Source organism: Zeus faber, assembly GCF_960531495.2.
Source record: "Zeus faber genome assembly, chromosome: 12".
Classification (NCBI taxonomy): domain Eukaryota; kingdom Metazoa; phylum Chordata; class Actinopteri; order Zeiformes; family Zeidae; genus Zeus; species Zeus faber.
The window spans coordinates 14,906,379-14,931,374 of record NC_137196.1 but is presented as its reverse complement, the minus strand read 5'-3'; the positions used below and the strand labels follow the sequence as shown (position 1 = coordinate 14,931,374).

The following is a 24,996-nucleotide window of genomic DNA, read 5'->3' as shown; positions in this document are numbered from 1 at the left end:
GAATCACACATACATAGAACTGTGCTTATTATTATGACCTAATAGTTATTCATAGTGATGCCAGACTCGCCAACTATTAGTTCATAGTAAACAAATATTTTTGTCATTTTGTTCTAATTTATATTCATTGTGATTGATTTACACCTTGCATTCCTTCAAAATAAATAATTCGGACCCAATTAAATGATTCTTGGGAGTATTCCATTCGCTGTGTGTGTGTGTGTGTGTGTGTGTGTGTGTGTGTGTGTGTGTGTGTGTGTGTGTGTGTGTGTGTGTGTGTGTGTGTGTGTGTGTGTGTGTGTGTGTGTGTGTGTGTGTGTGTGTGTGTGTGTGTGTGTGTGTTACTGGTCCCAATTTGTTCTGGTGTGTGAGGTCGGAATTATATCGTAGCCCTTCCGAGCAGCGTAAAATGCCCCGCATCCATATAGACACCACAGGAAAGTCCCGAGCACCCCGCCCTGCAGCCACAGAAGAGAAAGCCGGAATCCCGCGGAGCAACACACAAGCACAGTCCCGAGAAGCATAAACCAGTCCCAGAGAGCGCGACGAGACCCTGCACCCCCAAAACGCACACGTACAACCCACCCCCAGGTGCAGGCACAAGATGCACCCGCAGGTGCATCTGGAAACCTGGGCTGCGGGCGGCAGGCACGGACCACAGGCTCCTAGCCAGGTCCCTCGCTGACAGACCGACACCCCACCAGAGCTGCCCGCCCTGCAGCTGAGCTGACGGGGCCCCCATGCCCACCAACACCCCACGCAAAGGCGGGGCCCGCCATACCGCAATCGGCTAGATGCCCCACCCGGCCCCGAGCGCCCATCCACGTAGCCTTGTGCGCTTGCTGCAGGACCCCCCGACGTCAGCCCCTCCCCCTGACAACGCCCGCAGACAACCAGATATGTAGGCCGGACACCTGCCGCAGAGAAGCCATGCAGCGGGATCAACGCCGACAGCCGCCTCCCGCCCTGCAACCCTTTTTGCCTGTTTTGTTGAAGATACTCGACTGTATCTCGGCTGCATATGGTATCTGATGTAGGCGAGTGGTATAAAAGGAATCTTAAATACCGTCACACCTTCCAAATAAAACCGCCAGGAATCGAGTAACTATAGGGTGCATCAGCACTGGCAGCTGTGAATAGTGAACAATCCCAACAGAAGCGGCAATGGGATGTGGGTAATGTGTGGCATCCTGTCTTACTGACTGACTGACTGACTGACTGTCTGAGTGCTGTCGTTCCTCTTGCATAATATGCTGTATATGCTCCTAACCACGGAAAACACTGTAATGGCGCTAGAACGTTCAATTGAAATCCGAGGGAGAGTGATTACCGGCCGAGGTGTCGATCTGTTGCCAGGCAGTGGCTCTGCAGTGGTAAATCCCCCCCCTCCCCCACACACACACACACACACTCTCCTCCACCCACCTCCACCCACCTCCTCTCTGCACAATTGCTTTTGAGAATCTCTTGTTTAAACCCCATCTCTTTCGAATTCATCGCATTTCTCATTACCATCTTATTTCTCCTCCCTCACCTGATAAATATTTCCTCCGTGTCATTTCATGCCGTGTCCCTGCATCCAATAATATCCCCCTTTTTTATAGTTTTTATTTTATTATTTTATTGTTTTTTTTATTACGTTTTCATCTCGGAGGCACATGCGGACTCCAACCCAGCCCCATCCAACGAGAGAGGAGGCGAGACTTGCAAGCGATTTGTTCCCAATGAACAAGTCTTTTGTATGACTCCGGAGTTGGGAGTCATTCTGGTCGTCGTTTTATTTTTATTTATTTTTTCCGTTTTGTAACTCGATTATTTGAACACCGACTCTTCTGACTCTCATTCATGGTTTAATGGAAGTCTTCCTCACTTGCCGTACTTAAGCGTGGCGTAACTGTCATCTGCCTATATTAGTTCTATTTCATCTTTTTTTTCCAACTTATTATATTGATCATGAAATCCCACTGCTTTTACCGCTTTTACCTAACACCTGAATTGTTTCCTTATCTTAAACCAACTCAATCCAATGACGAATCTGAAAAATTTGATCGAATCTCCTTCCTGAGTCGGTCATCGGGAATCAAAATCTCCCAAAAAAAAGAGCCGCACCTTTTGTCTTGACACCCAGGCCCATCCCACCTTGGATTTTTAATTTTTTTTAATTTTTTTCCCCTCCCTCGCTCTCTCTTGATCTCCCCCCCCCCCCTCCAGCCCCTGTAGTTCACTGAGTGCAGCCCGGTGGCAGTAGTTGGAGCGAGGGTTGCCCCATCAGGCCTAATAAGACTCGCTGGAGCGTAGCGATCCTTACTGTAGTTTGGAAAAACCCTCCCAGGGCGAACTCGGCTGGACGGCTCCTGGTCATTCACTCGTCCCCTTTGAACAGTGTTGAGGACATGAGACAGACTTGCGTACAGACACACACACACACACACACACACACACACACACACACACACACACACACACACACACACACACACACCACCACCAGCCCCATTAATGCCTTTGTCCTCAAGCTTGCCAACTAATAGCTTATTATTGGTCTTCCAACTGTCCACACACTGACTTCCATTCAGCTCCTTCCAAATGAATGAGACAAAGGATCGTGAGCCACGGAGGGAAAAACGGGGATCTGCAGCGGGGGTTTGACTCGCGCTAGGAGAGTCGCCCAGTTTGGAGCGGTTCCTGTTCCCTAAAATAGGAATATGAACCCGTCTGGCTGGGTTCATGTTTCATCACTCATCTTCCTGGGAGACAAATGAGCGAGCTTCAATTTAGTTTAGAGTTTCAAGCAGATTGAAAAGTTTGTTTATTTTTGGTGTATACTTGGCGGATAAGTCTTTGAATAAATAGGGCCACAATTGGCAAAAATACAGCGTCACAGTACGATTACAAAATTGCATTGGTGGAAAGTAAACAAGAATAAGAAATGTACTTCAGTTCATTTTTCAAAGTATGTTTACTTAAGTATATTCAGAGACTTATGACTTTTACTCCATTAGGTATATATTTACATTTTTACTACATTTCTAAGAAAAACAACACAGGATGTATATATTTATATTCATATACAGTATATAAAAGGTATCTTATGTGTTCATTGTAAATTCTAATTAGGTTATGAATGAGACCTATTGAAGTTCAGCAGCACTTTATTCTATATTATAGACTTATACAGGGTATTGAGTCTTAAGTACTTCTTCCACTAGTGACAAACTGTTGTGCCCTGGATTCAAGTACATGCTCTGTGCTTTTGTTTTTTAGTTGTTTTTTTTTTTTTTTTTTTTTTTTTTTTTAATATGCTTATTGGTCCAAGTGGGAGGGCAGGGCAAAACCTCTCCGTTTCAGAGCCACTAGTGCAATGGTATTGAGCAACGGGGACTTGTTTGCCTTTCTTCCTTCTCCCTCCCTGACATTGATACTGAAGCGTGAACGGGCGCCATGCCTGGATCATGTGACGGCGGGAGCTCCGGCTAATCCTGACGCTCCATTCTCAACAGGTCATCCTGGCAGAGGGGATCCAGGATAGCGGCCCCCGCCATATTGATATAAGGGGGGGGGGGGAAGTATCCATCTGGAATACAACACCATAAGGTTATTTGTTTCCTAAGCAAGTGTATTGCAGTGTACCATTCAGAAAATGACAAGAAAGGCTGGGAATTATTTTCCAATAGCTAACAGAAAATACAAAGAAAAATGGAACATGGAATGTAAAGGAACGGGAAATCCATGTTTCCACAGACCAATATTACTTCAAATGGACAATATAACCATATAGTCCATATAGTTTCATAACTTTTTTCTCATGTGGGATTTAACAATTAAATCCCTCTACAGTATATTATTATTATTATTATTATAATTATTATTATTATTTAAAGAATAGGACCATATAGAGTGTGTCCAAATGAGGCCAAATGGAAACTGGTAGAAGGAAAAGTCACCTATCCCCTGACTTAGTTATTGTTTTATTTCAAGACTATTTTGTTATAACTGAGTATTTAGGCAGAGCAAGCACATCATTTCTTTCCTCTTATATTTGAACACTTGTCAATGTTTTACTGGACTTCCTTGTTAGGAGAACATATGGTTAAGTTGAGCCCATGCAAATTAGAAAGGTACATAGACTTACACACACACACACACACACACAGACCATTGTTTGCATTCTGGGAAATAGTGCCGTGGCTAAGGAGAGGTTTAGTGGTGGAGCTGGCTTTAAAGCAACACCAACATATATCAACGGTTAATGAAAGAAAAAGTAGAAGCATCGTACGATTTTAAAGTCAATATTTATCCTCCAGGACAATCGTTGCTCCAATAAATGTTTCCGTAATTGCCCTGTTTATTTCCCAAACCCGTAAACTCACTGTGGAGTGAAGCTGTAATACATTTAGTCCAATACTTGGAATAGTGTTGGTGTTCAGAAAGGTTTGCGATATTAACTTTCCTACTCAGCATTGCAAATTCAAAGTTGAATGTCTCAGAATTGCATGTTTCATTCCGCTTGTATTAAGTATGTTGTGTATATGTTTAAAATGATGTTGATGTAATGTTTGGGTTTTTCAACCAAGGCTCTACTTAAAGGTTGTCTTGCATGGATATTGATCATAGTCACTACAAAAAAATAACTATTTGAATGATGGGATGTGTTAATAAGCGGTATTAAAGATGTCTTGACTGGCTGCTTTACGGCAATCAAAATGGGACATATTGCATAGCCAGTGTAACTATTACATTTAATTTGGCTGTGTAACTGCTATGTTGGGTAAGTAATTTGCCACAAGCCGTTTGGCCGACGAGTGCAAAACATCGAGCATTCCACTTAAATCGATTTTCCATAGATATTATTATTATTATTATTTGTGAGCTTTGGCAAAGGAGTCTGTGCAGTGTGGTGAGGGTGGAAAAGGTGACAAGCACACAATATTAATTTTTGTATTTGTTATTTTTTGTTTCAAAAGGACTAAATGCTTTTAGCATCGATGCAATTACATGTACTACATTTCCGACTCGGGACGAACCCTTAGAATGTTCAAATAAAAAATAAAAAAAATTTAAAGGAAAATGTCTTCCTTCCCTGTGTTCGCAGTGGAGCTTGGTGTGCGACTCGGCGTGGAAGGTCCACATCGCAAAGTTCTCTCTCCTGGTGGGATCCATCTTCGGCTACCTGGTGTTTGGAGTCCTGGCCGACTGGTGAGACCCAGCGATGCACTGATACAAAAACATTCACCGCCTTTAACACTATTTAGAGGTCAATCCAACATTACAGACATCTGTCCATTACGGGTGTTTAATATTATTCTCTATGTACTATTGTATTATTGTATTATTCTCTTAATTTGAAAAGTATGATATTGTTTTTGCCGTATGATTTATTTATTATTTGGGATATCCTTTATTTGGGAGGAATCGTATGATAATTTGTCATCTAAGAGGCAGTTTCCCTGTTTGTCCTGTCTCCGTGCGCAGGTTCGGCCGCCACCCGGTGCTCATCACCTCGGTGCTGTTCATGCTGGTGTTTGGCTTGACGGTGGCCTTCTCCGTCAACGTCCCCATGTTCAGCACCCTGCGCTTCTTCGAGGGCTTCTGCCTGGCGGGGATCACCCTCTCGCTCTACGTCCTCCGTAAGTCCGCAAACGGGCGCCGGCGCACGGAAAATTTGAGTTTCCTTTGCGTTTCTTTGCGAAGGACGGCGGTACCGACGCCCGAGCCGGGCTTGGAGCCGTGAGCGCTCGCCGGCTGTTGATACGTAAAAACAAGTGCATGCAAAAGCAACGACGCCGTCGCTTCAGCCTCACGACGCCTTGTTTATTTTGTGTATTTTGTTTCATGCAAAATAGGATGGTTTGAGGCCATCAGGCTATGGCCAGGCTAAAATGCCACTGTAGATCGCTCTGTTGACTCAGCAACTTTGTTTGTCAAAGTAGAACGTCATTTGTTGAACGTTTATGATGATTCCATTCTCTACCGTAAGCATATTGATCACCACGGTTACGTGGATTGATTACGTTGATTTCCAGTGCGGAACCGCCTCATGCCGTGGGCACACCACACAACTTTCAAAGTCGTCAGATCGCTGTACTGTTCACACTACACAACTTTCTGTCTTGTGATCAGGAATCTTGCAGTCGTTGTGGTCGCACACGACATGACTGATGACGCATGACAACATCTTTCACCAGGAGGAATCCCACGACGAGTCTGTCGGGTCTCCAAACGACGTACTTCTGTTTTTATGCGGTTCTTGATCACTGTAAAAACAAACAAACCACAAAACAGAATAAAAGCAGAATTTAAAAAAGAAATATATTTTAAAACCTCGAGAAGAAAAGTAAAATAGGTATGTTGCGTGTCTCTGGACGCTCTACGCACTCCCGTCTCTACCTTTGATCGGCACGACCAGATATTGAACCCGCTCGATATCGCGGCGAGCGCTTGGGTCGGCGGCGTGAGCAAGTTCGCGCCACGCGCTCGTCGCTCGCGGCGGCGCGATGCGATTATGCCTCCGATCCGGGGCCTTGCTCGGCGATCTCCGAACACCTGTCGGCGGGCGGAAAATCAGGCCCGGAATCACGTAGTCTGAACTCGGCATTGCCAGTTCGTCCGACGTAAATCAAGAATATGCAAGGCTGCTTATGCGCATGAGATGAACGTGTCAAGTTTTGGAAGTAGTTCCTCCCCAGTTTTTCTTTTTTTAAGTCAACCATCTTGATTTTCTTGTCAGCATGTAAAACCTATAGAGGTACAGCCAATAACTACTGTAAAATGAGGACAGGACTTTTACTTTCTGAACCCGGACTCGTCTACCTCCGCTGGACAGATTATATTGAGGATATAGTGATGACATTGCTAAGTCTCCCCCGAATAAAACTGATCGATTTGGTCTTGAGCACTTTAGAGAGACCGAACATCTTGTTGCCAAAAATGGGACCATCCTGAGTTCTTTGACCGGCAAGGAGGTGATTTGTGAGGAATACACAAATATTATCCTCGGTTTTCCCTCTTTTTATCCCCATTTCTGCTGACTAGACTAGAAAAAAATAAAAAATAAAAATAAATAATCTGGAATCTGTGCCTCTCGCAAAGCAACACAGCCTCGAGGACACACAGTCTTACCGGTTCGTCGGCCTTTGGATAGATTGTACTCGTCAGTGCGAAAGGAGCAAACCGGCGCCCATAACCGAAGCTATGAAAGAACTTTGTTTCACTTGAGCGTTTTATGAGCCTGGCACTCTTCGTTGGCTCTCACCGTGCCGCTACTCCCTAGTCACTGGACTGATAAAGATAGAGGGGTGAAGGCCCGGCCGCTGCCTCGGCCATCGCCGCAGTTATCGCCTCACTCCAGTCTATGTACATAACCCTACGAAGTGGAATTACCCCATGACGATTTTGACCTTCTGTCGGCACAGAGCAAAGGCATGGGGAGGAGAGAGAGAGAGAGAGAGAGAGAGAATAACTTCCCGATAATTGGCCTTGCGATTGATGCCGCCGGTTGGTCAAATGATCCTTAAAAGCCTCTTTGGCACCAGTAATTGTCTGGTACAGATGGAGGACGGCAGTGTGGTGGTGGTGGGGGGCGGTCTTAAAGTGGAAAGGGGGTGTGTTAGGTGATGGGTGGTGGTGGGGGTAGTAAGGGCAATATAACAAGTGAAGAGTGAGGCTGCCGTGTCCTTGCCATTACCTAAAGCCCGGCTGCATTCTCGTAATAGCATCGTCTGCTCGTCCACTCCGGGACCCGGGGAGGGTAGGAGGCAGTGAGGGAGTGGAGGGGGCGGACTGGAGGGAGTGGACCATAGGGACTCGAATCTGTACGGTGAAATACTTCCCGAGGAGTTGAGGACAGATGTGTGATAGGTGTCTAACCAATCGGATTCTGGTGGATTTTCTGGCTAATTCGAATGAACCGTCTACCACCCGTTCCATTATACCCCCGACGCCACGGCTCAAGCTTTGAATGGGTCATCGCCCATTATGCACTGGTTAATGCATTGTGGGTGTTAATTGATTGATAAGTGCATTTGGATGCACAATATTTCCTTCATCTGACATCTTCATCTGTGGAAAACCCTTTGGCGAGATGTTGCGGGGTGCGAGGGAAGGGAGTGAAATTTGAGTTGCAGCGTGCAAAGTGCGTGCCAGAAAAAAGACGCCGTTATCTCTACTTCTGCAGAAAGGCCAATTATTCTGGGTCATAACTCAGCGGAAAGATTTACGCGCTCGGCGTTCCCCCTCATTATTTCCTTTCTGTTCTCCCCGCGCTCTCTTCCTACGAAAAGACTTGCCACCTTCCTTCCTGTCCCTACTTTCTTTCCAACCCCCTGTGAAGCGGCCATTCCTTCCTTCCTCCCTCCCTCCCTATTGTGATCGCCGTCCCAGAGATTGCCGAGTAAATAGGCTTTTTAAGGAGTGCCACTTTGAATCATGCAACCTGCCAACTACTCAGGTAACAGTCATAACAGTCACTCGTCAGCCTCTTACCTTTCAGCGATGAAAGGATAGACTTTTTTTTTTTTTTTCAGATTCGGTTCTCGACGCTTGGCAAAAGGAGTCGTTCGATTTTCCAAATCTTTGTTCCTTTGAGTCGGTCGGTGTAACGGACAGTGAGCGAGGGGAGGCTTCTTGTAAGTGACAAACGAGAGTCTGTCGGTCTCCGAGTTGTAAATTGAATTTTCAGAGGAATCATCTAATTTTGTCCCAATTGTCTATTTAAGCGGAAAGCAATGTTTAAATGCGCTCATTCAATACAAATTCTGCCAAACGCCGTGGCGTTGCCGTTGGTTTGGCCTTGGACTTTAATTTAGTCTTCAGTGATTATTTCAGTTTTTGGGTGGAGGAGTCACTCTTTCGGCGGAGTCACTCCCAACTCCTGAATCATTTTAAAAGATAAGTCCGCTACAAATGACTCATTCGCAAACCTTCCATCACTATTACCTTTCATGCAAACAGCCCAGACACCTTTTTCCCCACTTTGCCATTTGGCCGTTGTCAGGCAACAGGCACCAAGCCGAAACCCTCGGCATGACGCATATTTCACAACGCAACGTCTGCTGTCGTTTCTTCCCTCCTTCCCTGCTTCTTCATTTCCCTCTATGACCCCTGAGTGCAGTCAGCGTTGGTGAGCGTGTGTGCATTTGTACAGTGATCCCCACCCTGTTTCACCTGTTTATTTTTAATTTTTTTATATGTATGAGTTTGATCTGTCGGACAATCTGTGGATCTCTACCTGTTTTGATACCTGTCACATGTTGTCCGCCCTCCGTCAATACTCCTCCGCCGCATGGCAGGGTATGAATCAGCAACGCATACGGCCCGAGGCGGGGGTAAAAAAAAAAAAAAAAAAACCTTTAGAAAAGAAACGCTCACGGGGCAGGGGAAAAAAAAAAAAACGCTGTTGCTATGAATTCTACTTTATTGGTGACTGTAAAGGAAGTCGATGTGTAAATCAGGCCTCGGGAATCTCTGGGGATTTTCCAAAGACGCTCTACTACGTGGTTATAATCCACCAGGCCGGCCTCGGTGACCGTAGAACGGCTGAGGTGTCTCTCAATGTCTCATCACCGCAGCCACCGCAATTCCTTTGTGGTGCCCTTGAGCAAGGCAGTGAGACGGACCGCCTATGGGTTAATGGTTCTGTGAGGCTAAATGGTGAAAATGTAAATACCCCGTTTGCTGTCATATGACAGTTTCACCACTGGAAGCATGGAAGCCACGTGACCGTTGTTCTGAGTTTAATTTACAGTGGAAAGTATGGGATTCAATTTTAACTCCAGGCGCTTGTTTTAGACAGAACATCGCTGTATTCCTCTACTGTTGTCGGCCACTTGCTCTGCAGTGTTGGGTATTTTACAATTTAAGATGATATCGTCCTGTAACATAACTTTATCCACCACATCATGATCTTTCACCACGTGCTTTACTCTTGGCATGCTTGACATCTGCCGCTTTATGGTCATAGAAATTGGAAACATTGCATATCCACCATAACAAATACAATTTGTCAGTTTGATCAGTACGCTGGATCTGTAATTTGTCCTTTTTTGGCTTTCCATAAGCTGGTTTGTTTCAAGTCTATTCGAAAAGGATTTCATTGGGCCTGGGTTAACGAATAACCCAATCCAATTAGATGGCCCGAGACATGATAGGAGTGTGGAAAGCTCCAACCAGACACACAGATATATGGAGGGAGACGAAGACTTCCTGGCAGTGAGGTGCCGACAGGGCCGGGCTTTTATTATAGACATCCAACAAAAAGGCTCGCTGGCCCAAGGTGAACATAAATTATAAATCAGATTGTTCAGGGGCGCGACAGTGTCGGTTCTGCGATCTGGTCCTCTTGGAAAAACCCACCCAGCCTACTCCGACCAATCAGCGCCGGCGGGGCTGATCGTGGTCAGTCGCCGCATGGTCCCATATTCCCCCAGAATAATAGGCAGAAGGCAGCGTAAACCCGCCTCACACGGCCACAGCCCCATCCCGTGTGGGCCACTGACAACAGCTTGTGATCAGCCCGGTGAATTTGGGGACTTGGCTTTGAAAGCCCTTTTCCAGGAGCAGCCACTGGCCATTCCGCTAGGATGGCTTGTCGGATCCAGTCGCGTTGGATTCCAACGCCGCTGATGTGAGTCGACAACCGATAACACGCCCAATGATTGCGACCAGAGAGAAGAGGAGATAAAGGGAGTAGAGGGTGGGTGCCATAGAAACGAAATGGGATCCATACTGGTTGGGCCCGGGGGGGGGGGGGGGGGGGGGATAATTAGAGGAGTACTACCAGCCCTACTCCATCAGGAGTATGGAGTAGGGCGGGTCAAATGTGACAATGTCAAATATAGGAGATGTTTGTGACCAGTACCTTGAGTCGGATCATTTGATGATATTTGGGGATGACTATCGGTGCTTAGAAGAGCTAGAGCAGTCTATGATGATTAGAAACCCACTCGATTGTGCCCAAACACACCAGTAGAACAGAGCATACACAGTCATTTGATGCACTATTCTATTTATACGGCGCCCCTCAATTAGTGAGCAGTGTCACCGTGCCGACAGCTATAGTGCCTTTTTTTTATTTTATTTTATTTTTTTTATTGAAAGCAAAAGCCCCAGCAGCAGCGCCTTCTGCAAGCCCCAGCCTACACACACACACACACACACACACATGCACACACACACACACACACACCGCATTGTCTCGCTGAGTCATGCCGGCTGGCCCCGCCGGGTGTTTAGTGTTTGTGTGAGATCGTTATGCGTTTGAGCCGGAGTGGTGGTATTCTGGGGCAGTGGGACTGGAGCAAGATCTCTGTTTATATTCAGTTCCTTGCAATGAGTCAGAAATGACTTATTTACTTATTTGTATTATATACTTATTAGAATTTATTTATTTGTATTGATTTATTTGTTTGTTTATTTTTTATTGAACTTATTTGATTTAAGTTATTTATATATATATTTATTTTTATTGTACTGACTTGATTTTATTTATATATATATATATATATATATATATTTCTGTACTTATTTCCCCTTTCCAATCCAATTTAGTATTATAATATTGTTCTTGACAATCTTTCTATTTCCTTTTATTTTCGATCCAATTCTATTTCTGTCCACCTACCTTCTGTCCTGGGCAAATTCACAGTTTACAAGGCGACATGTGAAAGATGGATACAGTACAACTCACTGTTTATGTGCTTTACACTTAAGACCAAGACTTAAGAATATACCAAAATGCATTTGCTTTCTCTTCAACCCCCCCCCCAAACAAAAATATGCTGCCAATATGAGGCAGAAACAGCACATGAAAGAGGGCAGAAATCCCACAACCTCTGAGAACAGAAAATGGATCAGAAGCAGAGCAGCTCGGTTTAAAAGGATTTTCCACATTGTAGGCCTGTCTATACCTGCCATGTGTTCATCATACAGTGCGCCCCAGGGGAGGGAGGGAGGGAGAGAGGGGGAGGGAGGGAGAGACGAAACCTCTGACACACTTTGCAGTGACTCAGGAGGTGCGTGCATCACACAATGCCGTCTCAATCGCTCGTGCTTATACTTAGGGGATTTAAAAAAAAAACACTGTCTGGCACACAGCTCTTAATAGATATCAACTTATCAGCTCCATTAGTTCGAAAGCATGAGCCCTCGATCGACCCTGAATAACCTCAGTAACAACTTACTTGTGTTTTTTGCAAATACCAATTCATTTGACCAAAGAAACATCTTGTTGACAAATGGAGGGCTGACATGGCAAAAAGAAACTGCTGACAATGGCTGAAAAATCTGCCTTTCTTTATTTGGCAATATCATCTAGAAACCAGTTAGAAGTTGTGAACATTATTTACTCAAGATCATGTTTGAAAGCCTGTTTCATTCCCCTTGACCGCTTAAAACCGCAGCCAACCGATAATTATACCGTGGTAGTGTATATTGTGATGTGGGGGGACACGCCCATGTCCTCACCTGACACTACCGATGGTACATCCCTGTGTACACAACCTTCTAGTGGATTAGTTTGAGTGGGATCGTCTTAACAGAGGGCTTTATTGTAGCCTAAGGCTACACATCATAGTCATGTGATATGGACGCTGATCTTATTCCACTTCCCTGCCATCCCTGGCTTCAACCCTGTGATCTTCCCTCCGTGGAGTTACTATCTGTTTCCTTCCCTTTTCGGAGATTGGAGTGAGCTTTTTTCCCCCCGTCCTACAGCATTGGGAATGGGAGCTGGTTCTGTCCGTCTGTCCCCTCAACGGTACCCCCCTCCAAATACATGAGTCTCTCCGTCCAGAGATGGGAGTCTGGGGTATCTAGAGTGAAGGGTGCGAAGCCATGCGCTTTAACGGCTTCCCTTTCCCCTTCCGCTTGGCCCTGTTCCTCATACGTCCATGTAGCTCTTTGTATTCAAATCGATCGGGGCCTGCCCATAATTTATATCTGGGCCTGCTGACATGAGTAGCGCACACTGGACTCTCTCATGGTCTGGACTATAGATAAAAAGCATTTAATTTCCCATCGCGTGTCTATGGCTCCCTACGGAAGGCCGTTGTGACGACAGCTGGGCTCGGTGAAAAGAAGATTGAAAGGAAATCCTATTCTGCTGATGTGGAGCCTCCGACTGGTTGCTGATCTGTACAGCTATCAATATGCACTTCACGCTTTCAAGAATCTCCCCCGCTCTAACACATAGAGTAAAGGCTGGCCTTGACTGTGTTTTAGGAGGACAAAGGCTTTTAAATGAGCGATCACCATATTCCGTTTCCCTGTGTTTCCTGACTAACTAACCCTACCGGCCCCCTGCGCCATCTTTCCCCTTAATCTTCTTTCCACACTCTGGTTGTCTCCTGATAAGTGAGTACGGGTGCCCACTCCTTTTTTTTTTAATTTTTTTTTTCTTTCCACTGAGTAGGGTTAAAGTTCTCCTTTTTTTTTTTTTTTTTTTTTTTTTGCAGAGTATGCATTCTTGTCCTGAATCAAAGCCCAGCCAGACTCAGACTGTGGTCTATTTCTCTCTTCTTAGAGTGCAGATGACTACATGAATAGCCCATATCTGATTTCCCCAACCTTTTCCTCAAAGAGGTGAATGGTCTGACCTGACCTGCGGGCTAGGCACTGTTTAGCTCAGGGCCAGAACCCAGTACCCCCGCTGTTATTTACAAGACCTATTTTGTATGACATAACCCTCTGCTATCTCACTCCACCAACGCTGGAGTGAAGTCCAGTGATTGGCAAGAAGAACCTTTGCTCAGTGCCTTTTGTTAAGGAGAGTAGAGACTGAATGAATATGTCTTTTTTCCGCGCTGATGAATCCATTGTGTGGTTGGGTGAATGAGACTTTTAAACCTATTTAAAACTCAACCCCATTTCATTATTCTTGGGCTGATAGCTTTGTTTGGTTCCTATCTTTGTATCTGTTCTCATGAACAGTCAAAATTCTTCCAACGGAATGGGGGGCATAGGCCAACTCTTGTGGTAGAACTTTGGGTAAATAGTCTGGATCAATAGGTCTGCACCTTTGACCGCCAAGAACATTGCCACTCAAGATAAGGCACAGATCAATCTACAATTATCACTGACCTTATCTGAAAGCACGGAGGACCACGCACCCATACACACATGTTCATTTTTGGTATCTTTTAATAGCGAGAAATGCTTGAGAAGTAGTAGGTAGGAATGTGACACACAAACCCAATGGCCGGGGATCAGGTGGTGACGACATGGCATGGTGCGGGCATGTGGTTCTCATGTGACCTCCAAAGGGCATGGCATTAGCTGCTGGGTACAGTAAACGGGCCCCACTGAGGCCCTCTAGTGAGCCAACACGGTGGTTTCACGGTGGAAAACAATGGGGCTCGTTGACTAAACGTTCTGTGCTTACCGCTCTGGTGGGCAACAGAGAGTGTGAATCACACGCCTGTTTTTGCAGAAGTCAGCAAAGCGGCCAAAGCTTCTTTGGGGGATTACTTTGGTCATTAATTGGCCGTTGGTTTGACTATGTAATTTGCTGTGCCCCCACGTGCCTGCGACCAAGGGAAATTCGTGCCACTTTGTTGCCTTTTCCTGCCCCTACTCCTTTAAACCCCTCTGAGGTCCTGGGTGAGGACCTCTGTCTAGTCCCTCGTGCCCAAACATCTGCTCGGTCGATGGTCGGTTCATGTCGCTGGAACCCCGGCTTGGAGCGTAGCGTTTTGGGACCGCTGATCTAGTGGGACACGGAGGATTAGGGTCAGCGCTAGTAAGGAGCTCAGGAGGCCACAAACCTCTGTTTGAAGTTCTGTTGCTCCATCCATAGTAAGCATGTGTAGTCCTCTAAACAAGTAGATATGGTGGTGTACGTGTGTATGTGCGACAACTAGGGTTTGTTATTATAATTCAATACTTTTATCCGCTACAGGGTATCTGCAGAATTGCATTGATAGTATCCGATACAGAAACATTCTGTGGCATTCAATGCCACATTTTGATGACGAAGTAGCATATCTCTTCAGCGTCCAGCCAGAGATAAAACTGAAGGTTTGTACTCCAAGAGTAAATGCAACGTGAGTTTTCCTAACTCCATTTAAAAGCCTTTAAATCGGTATTTCCAATATGGAAAATTGAAAATTGCCATTGGAGAAAAATATACCTGTATCTGTACTAGTATTGAACATTTTGTGTTGTTAGCCGGCCTGAGTGACGACTACTACTACTACTACGACTACTACTACTACTACTACTACTGTACATGTAAGACACTTTGAATATAATTGTTCTAGTTTTAAAATATTGTCCACAGGATGTTTCGACTTCCTCTGATTAAACGGCGCATACTGCGAGTGCTTGCAGCGCGTTGACCTGTTCAGCGCACATGATGTTCGATGTCTAACCAAAGAAATGGGGGCAAAAAAAAAAAGGAGGAAAAGCAACTGTAATCCTGTGCAGTCTGTGACTAGTGAACCATAACTCCTCCTCTGTGAGCGACTGGAGGTTAGCCGGTTCAAACCCAGCGGGCCCCGGGCCCATCGTCCCGCTCCACACTCATTGGCTTTGTCATTCCAGCTGCGATGGTGTCTGTGAACAGAGGGCATTATTCATGTCCTGGAAAAAGGAGGGGGACGGGGAGCGGAGTTCCTAATTGAAATTCCGAGCTTTTTCACTCTGGAATGAAGTGAAGCGAAGCCTCTGGCCGCTCCTGGACGACTGTATTATCCGGGACCTGTCACCTTGGAAAGGCCACTCGTCCGGACTGGAGACCGGTCACATGTAGCCAGGGCAGCAAAGAAAGCACAAAATAAGTAGAATGTGCAAGATAAACGCTGGGGTGACGGAGAGGTAAAGTGACCGGAGGCGGTACAGTTGCTGTTGTTGCTGGGGTGTTGTTGCCACAGTTTGAAGGGCCGAGGTGTCTTTGGCCGGGGCCGGTCAGAGTGGGGCGCATGCTAATGAACGGCCGAATGAATCATGGCCGCAGTGATGGAAGTGTGGTCGGGGGGGGGACAAGGAGCCTCTTTCTAGGCCCCTGCGACGGTAGCCTCCTGTCGCGGTGCTCGGAATAACAACCGGAGACTCTTAGAATAAATTGTCCAAGCTGTTGTTGACTCTCATTCTGTGTACGACCCAGTGGCTTCAAAAGTCCATATAGAGATTGGTCCGATAACTTATGGTGCAATATGAGGCCGTGGGGTCCCTCAAGCTGTCTTCAGTTAACACAGCCATGTTGTTTATTTGACTCATGCCGTTCCTTGGAATCACATTTCTATTATCTTTCTAAATACACAATACAAGGGAAGGCCTCACTGTCAGGAACAAACAAAGCACCGTCCTGTCTGGTTGAAGCCGCACACAATGTTTTACCAGAATCCGAATAGAAATCCGTTTATTTGGCCAGGTACATTTTCATATACGAGGAATTTGTCGTGGCATGCATGGTACATGGTGAACAGACAATTATCATAATTAAAAAAATACATGAGGTTTAATGATGTGAAATTTATTTTTTATTACTATACAAAAACTTCAAAATAGAAAACAACAAAATTGGCCAAAAGTTGCCGATAGCAAATAAAATGAACAAAAATAGCTAAATAAAAATAATTTAAATAGCCAAATATATGGAAAAAGTCTTAAAATGAACAAAAGTAGCCTATTTAAAAAAAAAAATTAGCCAAATAAAGAAACTAAATAAAACAAATTTATACAAAATAGCTGAATTTAAAAAACAAAAAAATAGCCAGATGTATTAAAACACACAGTATAAAAAGTGTGATTCTATGAACCAAGAAGATTGATGTTAAAACCAAAGCACCTCTATTGAACCCCACGCTGCCTTGAACTGTTGTCCAGACATGCTCCTCATTTCAGAAGACCTCTTGACCGCCTTTTTCCTCCAGGGGTCGAGCTGTGTTTGCCCGAGTGGCGTTTCTCCATGACCATGGTTGCCAGCTTTGTGGTTTTGGGCGGCCAGCTGCTGATGCCCGGCGTGGCCTACCTCTGCCACGACTGGCAGGTTCTTCAAGCCGTCATCATTTGCCCGCTGCTGCTGATGCTGTCGTACATCTGGTGAGGAGGGGACGGGCGGGGTCGCGATAGGGTCATTATAGCACCGTGTTTCGCGTGATTTAGTTTCGCCCGCGTGCCATCTTGTGACGCAACATAGAAACTACAACTTGAACAAATTAAATCATTCATTATTTATATTTATTATTGTAGGGTAAAAAGTCTGCAACGTTGTTGGTGTTGGGTACGTTGTTGTGGGCTATTTTTTCGGAATGCAGTCGCATACCAGGGTTAGGGTTAGGTGTGGTGCCCCCTCAACCTCTCCAGCAGGTTCTGAGAATTTCACAAATGCAAATTGCGTCACAGGGTTACAAGCGGTGGTTGGCTCCCTTCTTTACTAAAAGGCAAACAAGAAAGCCCGTAACCCCAAGTGCCCCTTTATTTATTTATTTATTTATTTATTTTGATAAATAAATAAAAACACAGGATTACCGCAGAATTTTCTCGTAAGCGAATACGGATACACTGAATCATGAAACATTGAATCTTAATGTAAAGCCCGTCGTTCTAAAATTGACCATAAAGCATCTCAGAGTTTGGCTTCCTGTCCAGGCATCACACCAAATTGCCTCGAAGCCCTCAGTCGGAGCACCGTAGATCACATATTGCTGACGGTGTGTTCTTCCTTCCACGCGGCAGGATCTTCCCAGAGTCCCTGCGATGGCTCCTGGCCACGCAGCAGTACAGCCGCTCCAAGTGGATCATGGGACACATCGCCAAGAAGAACCAAGTCAACACGGAGCTGGACGCCGATGACATCCTCACAGGTGGGAGTTTCGTGTAACAAACGATATGCGTTCCCAATGATCCCCCAATATTTTGTCGTTGGCTCACATCCCACCGCCCAATGTCATTTCGTCTCCCGAGCAACTGTGTTGGGTTCCTGTAGACACCACGTCCCCGTCCCCCCCTGGTGTTTTTCGCTAAATAAAGGCAGATTGACTAGCCTGACATCCATTTCCACTCCGGTATCCATAGAAACAGGCCTGCACCCGAGGTAGCGGGTCGGAGGTAAACGCATGCCGTGGCCCTCGGGGGCCGTGCGATAATTTCATTATTTGCCTCGGGGTGTCGAGCCGGGAGCCGATATGGACATAGGGTCGGTCCACTTTGACCCCAGGCTGGACACACGATAGCCACGAGGATAATGGCCGTCCGATTAGGGCTGCTGCAGGGACATGTAAACTGTGAGTGGTCCTGGTACATTGTTTCTATTTTGAGTTATGACGGTTGGAACCTCCTTGTTTACTGTATTATTCATCAGGCTTTCGGCATGCCATCGCACAGTGGTTATTAATAGTCACAATTCAATATACACTGTACGAGACAACAAAGTAGAAGAATTCAATGTGAAATCATGAAATTGATCGGTCACTTAGAGGCTGGTGTCGTCTGCCTCCTGCAAGTGAGCGTGACTGACAGCGAAATCATGAAGACGACGACCTTCAATTTCCGAAGGGCGGCAAGACGTCAGTTTCCCGGGGGCGCGCGCGTCGACAGCAAAATAGGGGGGAAATGCAGCGCGGCGCTTGGTCTCCCTGAAAACCCAGGGAACCTCGGCGGCGCGAGGCGAAAAAGGTGCGCGGACGAGCCATTAAAAATGCAGGACGGAGGTTTCTGGGGGCGCTGGTGTGCTTCTCCAACCTGTCTTTAAAGAACCCTTTTGCTTTCGTCCTGAGCGTGCCGCTATCGACCGATACCTCCTCCCCCTTCTCCTCTCCAGAACTGCAGAGAGCTCTTCAGAGGAAACCCAAAAAGACCTGCATCGTGAAAATGGTCGGAACGAGGAACCTGTGGAAGAATATTGTCGTTCTCTGCGTGAACTCGTAAGTGCCATTGGACTTTAGGCGTATAGAGTGTGTGTGTGTGTGTGTGTGTGTGTGTGTGTGTGTGTGTGTGTGTGTGTGTGTGTGTGTGTGTGTGTGTGTGTGTGTGTGTGTGTGTGTGTGTGTGTGTGTGTGTGTGTGTGTGTGTGTCTGCGTGTGCGTGTGCGTGTGCGCATGTGCTGAAGCGATGCCCGTTAGACCATTACGAGGAGACCTGATGCCACTTTTGACCTGGAAGGTCGATCACGGTATTGATCGGCGTCCCACATCGCTTTTAACCGGCCCGGCATCATCTGTCTTTTTTTTTTTTTTTTTCCCCCGTTGCCCTCTTCATCTCCTCTTTAGACCTCATCTTTGGACCTTATCTTTACTCCTCTTTCGTCCTTGTATTTTAGAACTCATCTCAGACTGTGTTCCTGACTTGCGAATTTTACATGTCCTTATGAGTGTGTGTGTGTGTGTGTGTGTGCGTGCGTGCGCGCCCTCCCTCACGCCAGGCTAACGGGCTACGGGATCCACCACTGCTTCGCCCGCAGCATGGTGGACCCCGAGGTGCAGGAGACCACCATGTTCCACAACTTTTACGCCGACTACTACACCATGGCGGGCATCGCCGTGGCATCCTGCCTGGCGCTGTGCCCAGCCGTGGGGCTGATGGGGCGGCGCGGCGGCCTCCTCATGTTCATGATCATCACCGCACTGGCCTCCCTGCTGCAGCTGGGCCTGCTCAACCGTGAGTCTTTTGGGGACCTTTGAGGGTTCTTTTCGGGTAGTCTTAGGTTCCTGGGGTCCTTTAGGGTCCTTCTGCGTCCCTTCTCGGGTCTTTATCTTGGGACACTTTTTGGGTTCGTTTTTGGGTCATCTTAGGATCCTTGTAGGTACTTTTAGCATCCTTGTAGCATCCTTTTAGGATCCTTTTGCGGTACATATAGGGTCCTTTTTATGGTACTATTGGGGTCTTTTCAGGGTACTTTTAGGGACCATTTAAGGTACTTTTATGTTACTAAACCCCCTTCCCCTCCAACCACCCCCAACACAATGATGCCCAGCGTGAACCTTTATTGTCCTTCTGGGTCCTTTTAGGGTACTTTTCATCCTTTTCGATTACTATTTTTGGGAGGACCTAGGCATACTACTTATAAAATAATTTTAAACCAATATCCCGTCTCAGTGTTTTATTTTGCTTTGTAAGTACCTGTGTAATAAGATGGATAATGTGCAGCCAGCCGGTCATTATCACAGAATAACCTCCTTCAGATGACCCTGTCAGGGGTCATTTTGCTGTGATAACCATTGATAACCCTTACATATTTCACATTTGCTGGCTGTTTTTTTTTAAATGTGTTTGTTTTGCTTTGTTGTTGTTTTTTTTTTTTTTTGCTGGCTGGCTGTTTCAATCCAATGCCTGACATGATTGGCCAATTACTCACATGTCATGTTTTACAACAAGGCTATTTAAGCAAATCAAAGCGGTGCGGGCACTTTGTTTCATCTTGGTTCCAAACAAGTTGGACTTAATGGTTAACTTGAATCAACAGAGACAGATTACTCAGATTACTCGGTTGGAGTATTAACGGTTTGTTGACAAGCGAAACATGTTTCTTTCTTTTACTTGTTCCGTGTCATTGATCTTGTTTTATGGTCTGAGAACACTTGTTATATTTCTGTGTGTTCTCTCTCTTCCAGTGCTGGGGAAATACAGCGTGCAGCTGAATATAGGTGAGAGCGTCAATCACTCTTGGTATTATTGTGAATAACTTTATTTTCTTTGTTTTCAACACTGTGGATCTATATTTTCATGAAGCCCAAAACTGCAGAAAATAAAGAAATAAACCTCTCTTATAATTAAGTCCCGGGTGGAATTAAATCAAACCTAACATACTGCCTCCCTTTTTTTTTTAAGTCTGGAGAGAATAATCCTCTCTCTCTCCCTCCCCTCTGGCCCATTTCTGTTTATCCATTTTGTCATTCTCTCCATCGTCCTCGTAGTGAAATGGAGGTGGCTGCTAGTTCCACGGGGGATTATAGATTAGAGCCGATCATAGACAGGTTCCTTGGTGATCCTCTTTAGGACGCGTCCCGCTCGGCCCCCCGACGGACGTTTCCAGTCGCGTTTGGTCAAAATGCGCCGAGCGCATCCCTAATTTAAAGACAAACCAAAGAAAGAAGATCGCAATTAGACCTATCAGCATTAAGAAAAAGGTCATGTAGAGTTTATTTTAGGCAATTGTAAAGTTCTGCATAGATGTTGCAAGTGTTGCATGTAAGATTTTGTCATAGTAATGCCGCTAATACCTTAGTATTCCCCGTTGACCTGTTGGATGCATCATTTATTCTTGTGTAGTATTGTATTCAATAACGTTATAAAATATCACCATGTGGTCACAATGATTCTATTAGAGGTTTACTTACCCAGAATCTATTGGGTAATCTACATTTTCATATACAAGGAATACAACTTAATGAATAGCCCTAAAAATAATGCGTCACGATAAAAAGAATAGAAAAAAAACAAAACAATATATACAGTATGCACAGAATTTACAATAGTGCAGAATATACAATGTAAATAAATAAAAACAAATAAATTACAAAAGAGGCTATGACGGGCTAAGTGGCAGTCAGATGCCAGTATTTACTTGGTATAAATAAGAATATAGTTGAACATTTATGTTTATTATTATTATCAATAACAACAACAACACACAGCAATACACAGGGTCCAGGTTAGTCGGTGTGACATGTGACGTAACGATGTTCAAGTCCTATTTGCAATTCTGTCGATTTTATTACAGTAAGGTAATGTTATAACTAACGACAATTCATCCAGATTCATACAGCATCCTTATATAGGGCAGTTCCCTTTACCAAAACGTCATCTAGGGCACTTGTGTCCATATGCAAACATTCTGGATCTTGCTCAAGATGACATATAACCAAATTATACGATCCAACATTATATATTACCAAATGGATTGTCTGTAATGGAATACAATATTACGTTATAATGGCAGGAAATCAGGCTTGGATGACATAAGGTTATTTGTAGACTACCATTACTTTTGAATTTGACTTATTATGGAGGACTAAGGACTAATATAAATGTATGTAACTGCCTTCACAGCCTTCTTCCCTGTCGCCACTCTTAAATTCCTACTCCTTTTTGAAATGAAGCCATCTGTGTTTGGCTGTAACCACTAAACCAGGGCTTGTCATTGTTATAACTCACTGTAGTGTGTGTCGGAATAGAGCTGTTATCTAAGGGGCTGATGTATGAAGTCTCAGCGTCTGTGATACGAGTTGTGGACGGTGGTGTAGCGGTGATCCACGGTGTTCGCCTCTCTGCTCAGACAGTTAATAAACTGCTTGTATTTCGGGAGTTTGTGTCTTATATTCCCTTGTGTGCTGTGTCGCGCAATGATGATGCAGTGATGGAATGACAAAGTGCCGATTGTCTGTGACAAATCGGTATTCTGAGCGTTTGGTACAGTGCCGGGCAATGATAACGCAATGACACGGTGACGACTCTCTGTGACCAATTACAGATTTCCGAGTTCTGGTGGCCCGCAGCAATACTACTAACACGAGTTACAATGTTCCGATTTCCCGTGGAACGCAGCATCAGCTCCCGCTGTCTGTTGTCTCGGCCCAGCGCAAACCCTGCGTGAACTGCGTACCTTTCCCCATGCCCAAGCACCCCCAGAGCCACAATCTGCACATATATATCAAATTGGATAGTGATTATCCTGCTCCACCACCCTAACGGAGGTAGCAGGTAGCTCTGAAATGTGTCACAAGGACACACCACACCGCAGTCGTCCAAACCGCTCCGCTACTTCCAGTAGTTTTAGTCAGCCCTGTGAGCTGGACCCCTAATAATAATAATAATAATAATAATAATAATAATATGTATACAACGGTATTGAGCTGGCTAAAAACGATGGGTAATTACAGTATATTTCAGTTTATTACACAATTATTGCGCAGCTTACAATGTGTGTGTTGGGTTGTTCCACTTTATATAGAATCTTCAAACGTCAGATGGACAAACATGTAGAATTGTTTGGGGTCATTTTATTGATTGTGTGTGTGTGTGTGTGTGTGTGTGCGCGTGTGTGTCTGCAGTGCGCTCGGATACGCTGAACAAGAACTTCTCCATCGCCTTCTCCATCATCGGCATGTTCTCCTCCCACGCAGTCAGCAACCTGAGCATCTTTTTCTGCGCCGAGATCACGCCCACCGTCATCAGGTAAGCCAGAGGCAGGACTGCAACCATCTTGCCATCTGATGGGGGGGGGGGGTATAAAAATCAAATACAATTGTTTTACCCAGAATTTTTGTCAAATGTAATTCTATATCCCCACTGAGTATGTAGGACATAGCATTGGATTTATGTTGAGTTGGGGTTATGTAATTTGGCGTTGTCCGCTGTCAGAGTGGCAATGGGGCGCCATCTAGTGACCACAGGGAGCAATGGCACGTCGATGAATAAGACTGCGACTAGGGTGTTGCATAGCACTGACTGCAACGCTGCAAAATGGCAGTGACTTGTTAAAAACTTAAGCATTCTGTACACCACACGAGAAAGGGAGATAAATATCTCAAATACATCTCTTTTTAAATATATTATATATTAATATTCATAGTGACGGTAAAGTGCCGTGTAATTTTCTATATTTACCATATTGTAATAACGTGTTATAATGTATAATGTGTATTATAATAATGTGTTTCCCATCGCAGGGGAGGTGGTGTTGGACTGGTCTTGGCCAGCGCCGGTTTTGGGATGCTGACGGCCCCCATCATGGATCTCCACAACCAGAAGGGCTACTTCCTCCACCACGTCATCTTCGCCTGCTGTACCCTCATCTGCATCATCTGCATCCTGCTGCTGCCCGAGACGCGCTACCAGCCCCTTCCCGAAACCCTGGCGGATGGCGAGAGCTATACCCGCCAGCCCCTGCTCCCGCCGCGGAGACCCGGGGAGCAGCGCCTCCTGCTGGCCCAGTCGGAGAGCAGCAGGGACTACACCCGGGTCCACGACACACCTCTCCACGAGGCGGCCGCCACCGTCATCTCCACCATGGACTCCACCGCCTCGTCGGCCGTGGACCTGACGGCGCCCTCGGTCATAGACGTCTTCATCCCCGCTTCCGATCCCAAAGACCCCAAGAACACCTTCTCCGCCCTGCCCATGACCCCCATCACCAGGGTGGACACGGAGTGCGTCGTGCTGGCCAGTAAGGAGCGCCTGCTCTCCTCCACCCCTTTACACAATGTCCCGAGCATCACGGACCCCCTTCTGTCCAGCACTGAAGAAGTGGCTGCACCGTCCGAGGTCTTCGGCGGGCCGACCGCTGTTCCTGACATTCCCGAGACCGCCCTCTCTCCTTCCAAAGATCTGCCCCCCAGCCCCACTGTCACCCCAGCCCATTCCACGTCCTTAGGGGACTCCTCCACCCCCCCTGAACCCCCTGTCCCCGAATCCATATCGACCTCCAAGGTGGTCCACCCCGAAGCCCTGCTCCCCGGCTCAGCTTTGGAGTCCCCCAACGGGGTCGATGAAACGCCCCCCATTTTGGACTCAGGCGCTCCTCCTTCAGCAGAGGCCGCCCCCGCGGACTCCCCGCCTCCACCCGTGCACGAGCATGCGCCTCTCCATCCCGCTCCCTCACCCCCTCCCATCGTCCCCTCGGCCACGGACTGCAGTGTTAACATCGACGCCCCCTCCTCCACCGGCGTTCCCATTCCAATAGACTCTGACCCTGCGGCGGAAGAGTCCAAACCTCCACCCGTCGCCCCTGTAGACCCCCTTCCCTGCCAAGAGCCCCCTCCCCCGGCCGCCGTTGACACGGACTCCGCCCGGCCTCAGACGTTGGGCTCGGGCTCCCCCACTCCCTGCATCAACGACGTTCCCCCTTCCACCCCCCCACTGACTATCCACCCCACGTCCGGTCCCTCGGGGGATTCCTCCGCGGCGCCCTCCGCCCTCCTGGCAAGCACGGACATGCTTCATGCCACTTCCGTTCCGGAATCGGAATCGGCCATTTCGAATGTCACGCAGCTCGTCCGGCCCGCGCCGGACGGGGCCCCGTCCGCAGACTCTACCGTACTTGCCATGGTGGACTTCGAGGAGGGC

General features: G+C 46.4%; 1 protein-coding gene across 1 annotated transcript in view; it reads left to right on the top strand.

The window, feature by feature from the left end:
* Positions 1–24,996, top strand: part of LOC307237618 (solute carrier family 22 member 23-like) — a gene marked incomplete at both ends in the record, with an annotated part of 29,822 nt that overhangs the window by 4,724 nt on the left and 102 nt on the right. Inside the window, 9 exons of the mRNA XM_080010376.1 lie at positions 5,093–5,196; positions 5,473–5,627; positions 16,866–17,034; positions 17,671–17,798; positions 18,755–18,857; positions 19,355–19,590; positions 20,544–20,576; positions 22,983–23,106; positions 23,601–24,996. The exon at positions 23,601–24,996 is cut by the window's right edge and continues 102 nt beyond it. Coding sequence (XP_079866502.1) covers positions 5,093–5,196; positions 5,473–5,627; positions 16,866–17,034; positions 17,671–17,798; positions 18,755–18,857; positions 19,355–19,590; positions 20,544–20,576; positions 22,983–23,106; positions 23,601–24,996 — 2,448 coding nt within the window. The remainder of the gene's footprint in view (positions 1–5,092; positions 5,197–5,472; positions 5,628–16,865; positions 17,035–17,670; positions 17,799–18,754; positions 18,858–19,354; positions 19,591–20,543; positions 20,577–22,982; positions 23,107–23,600) is intronic.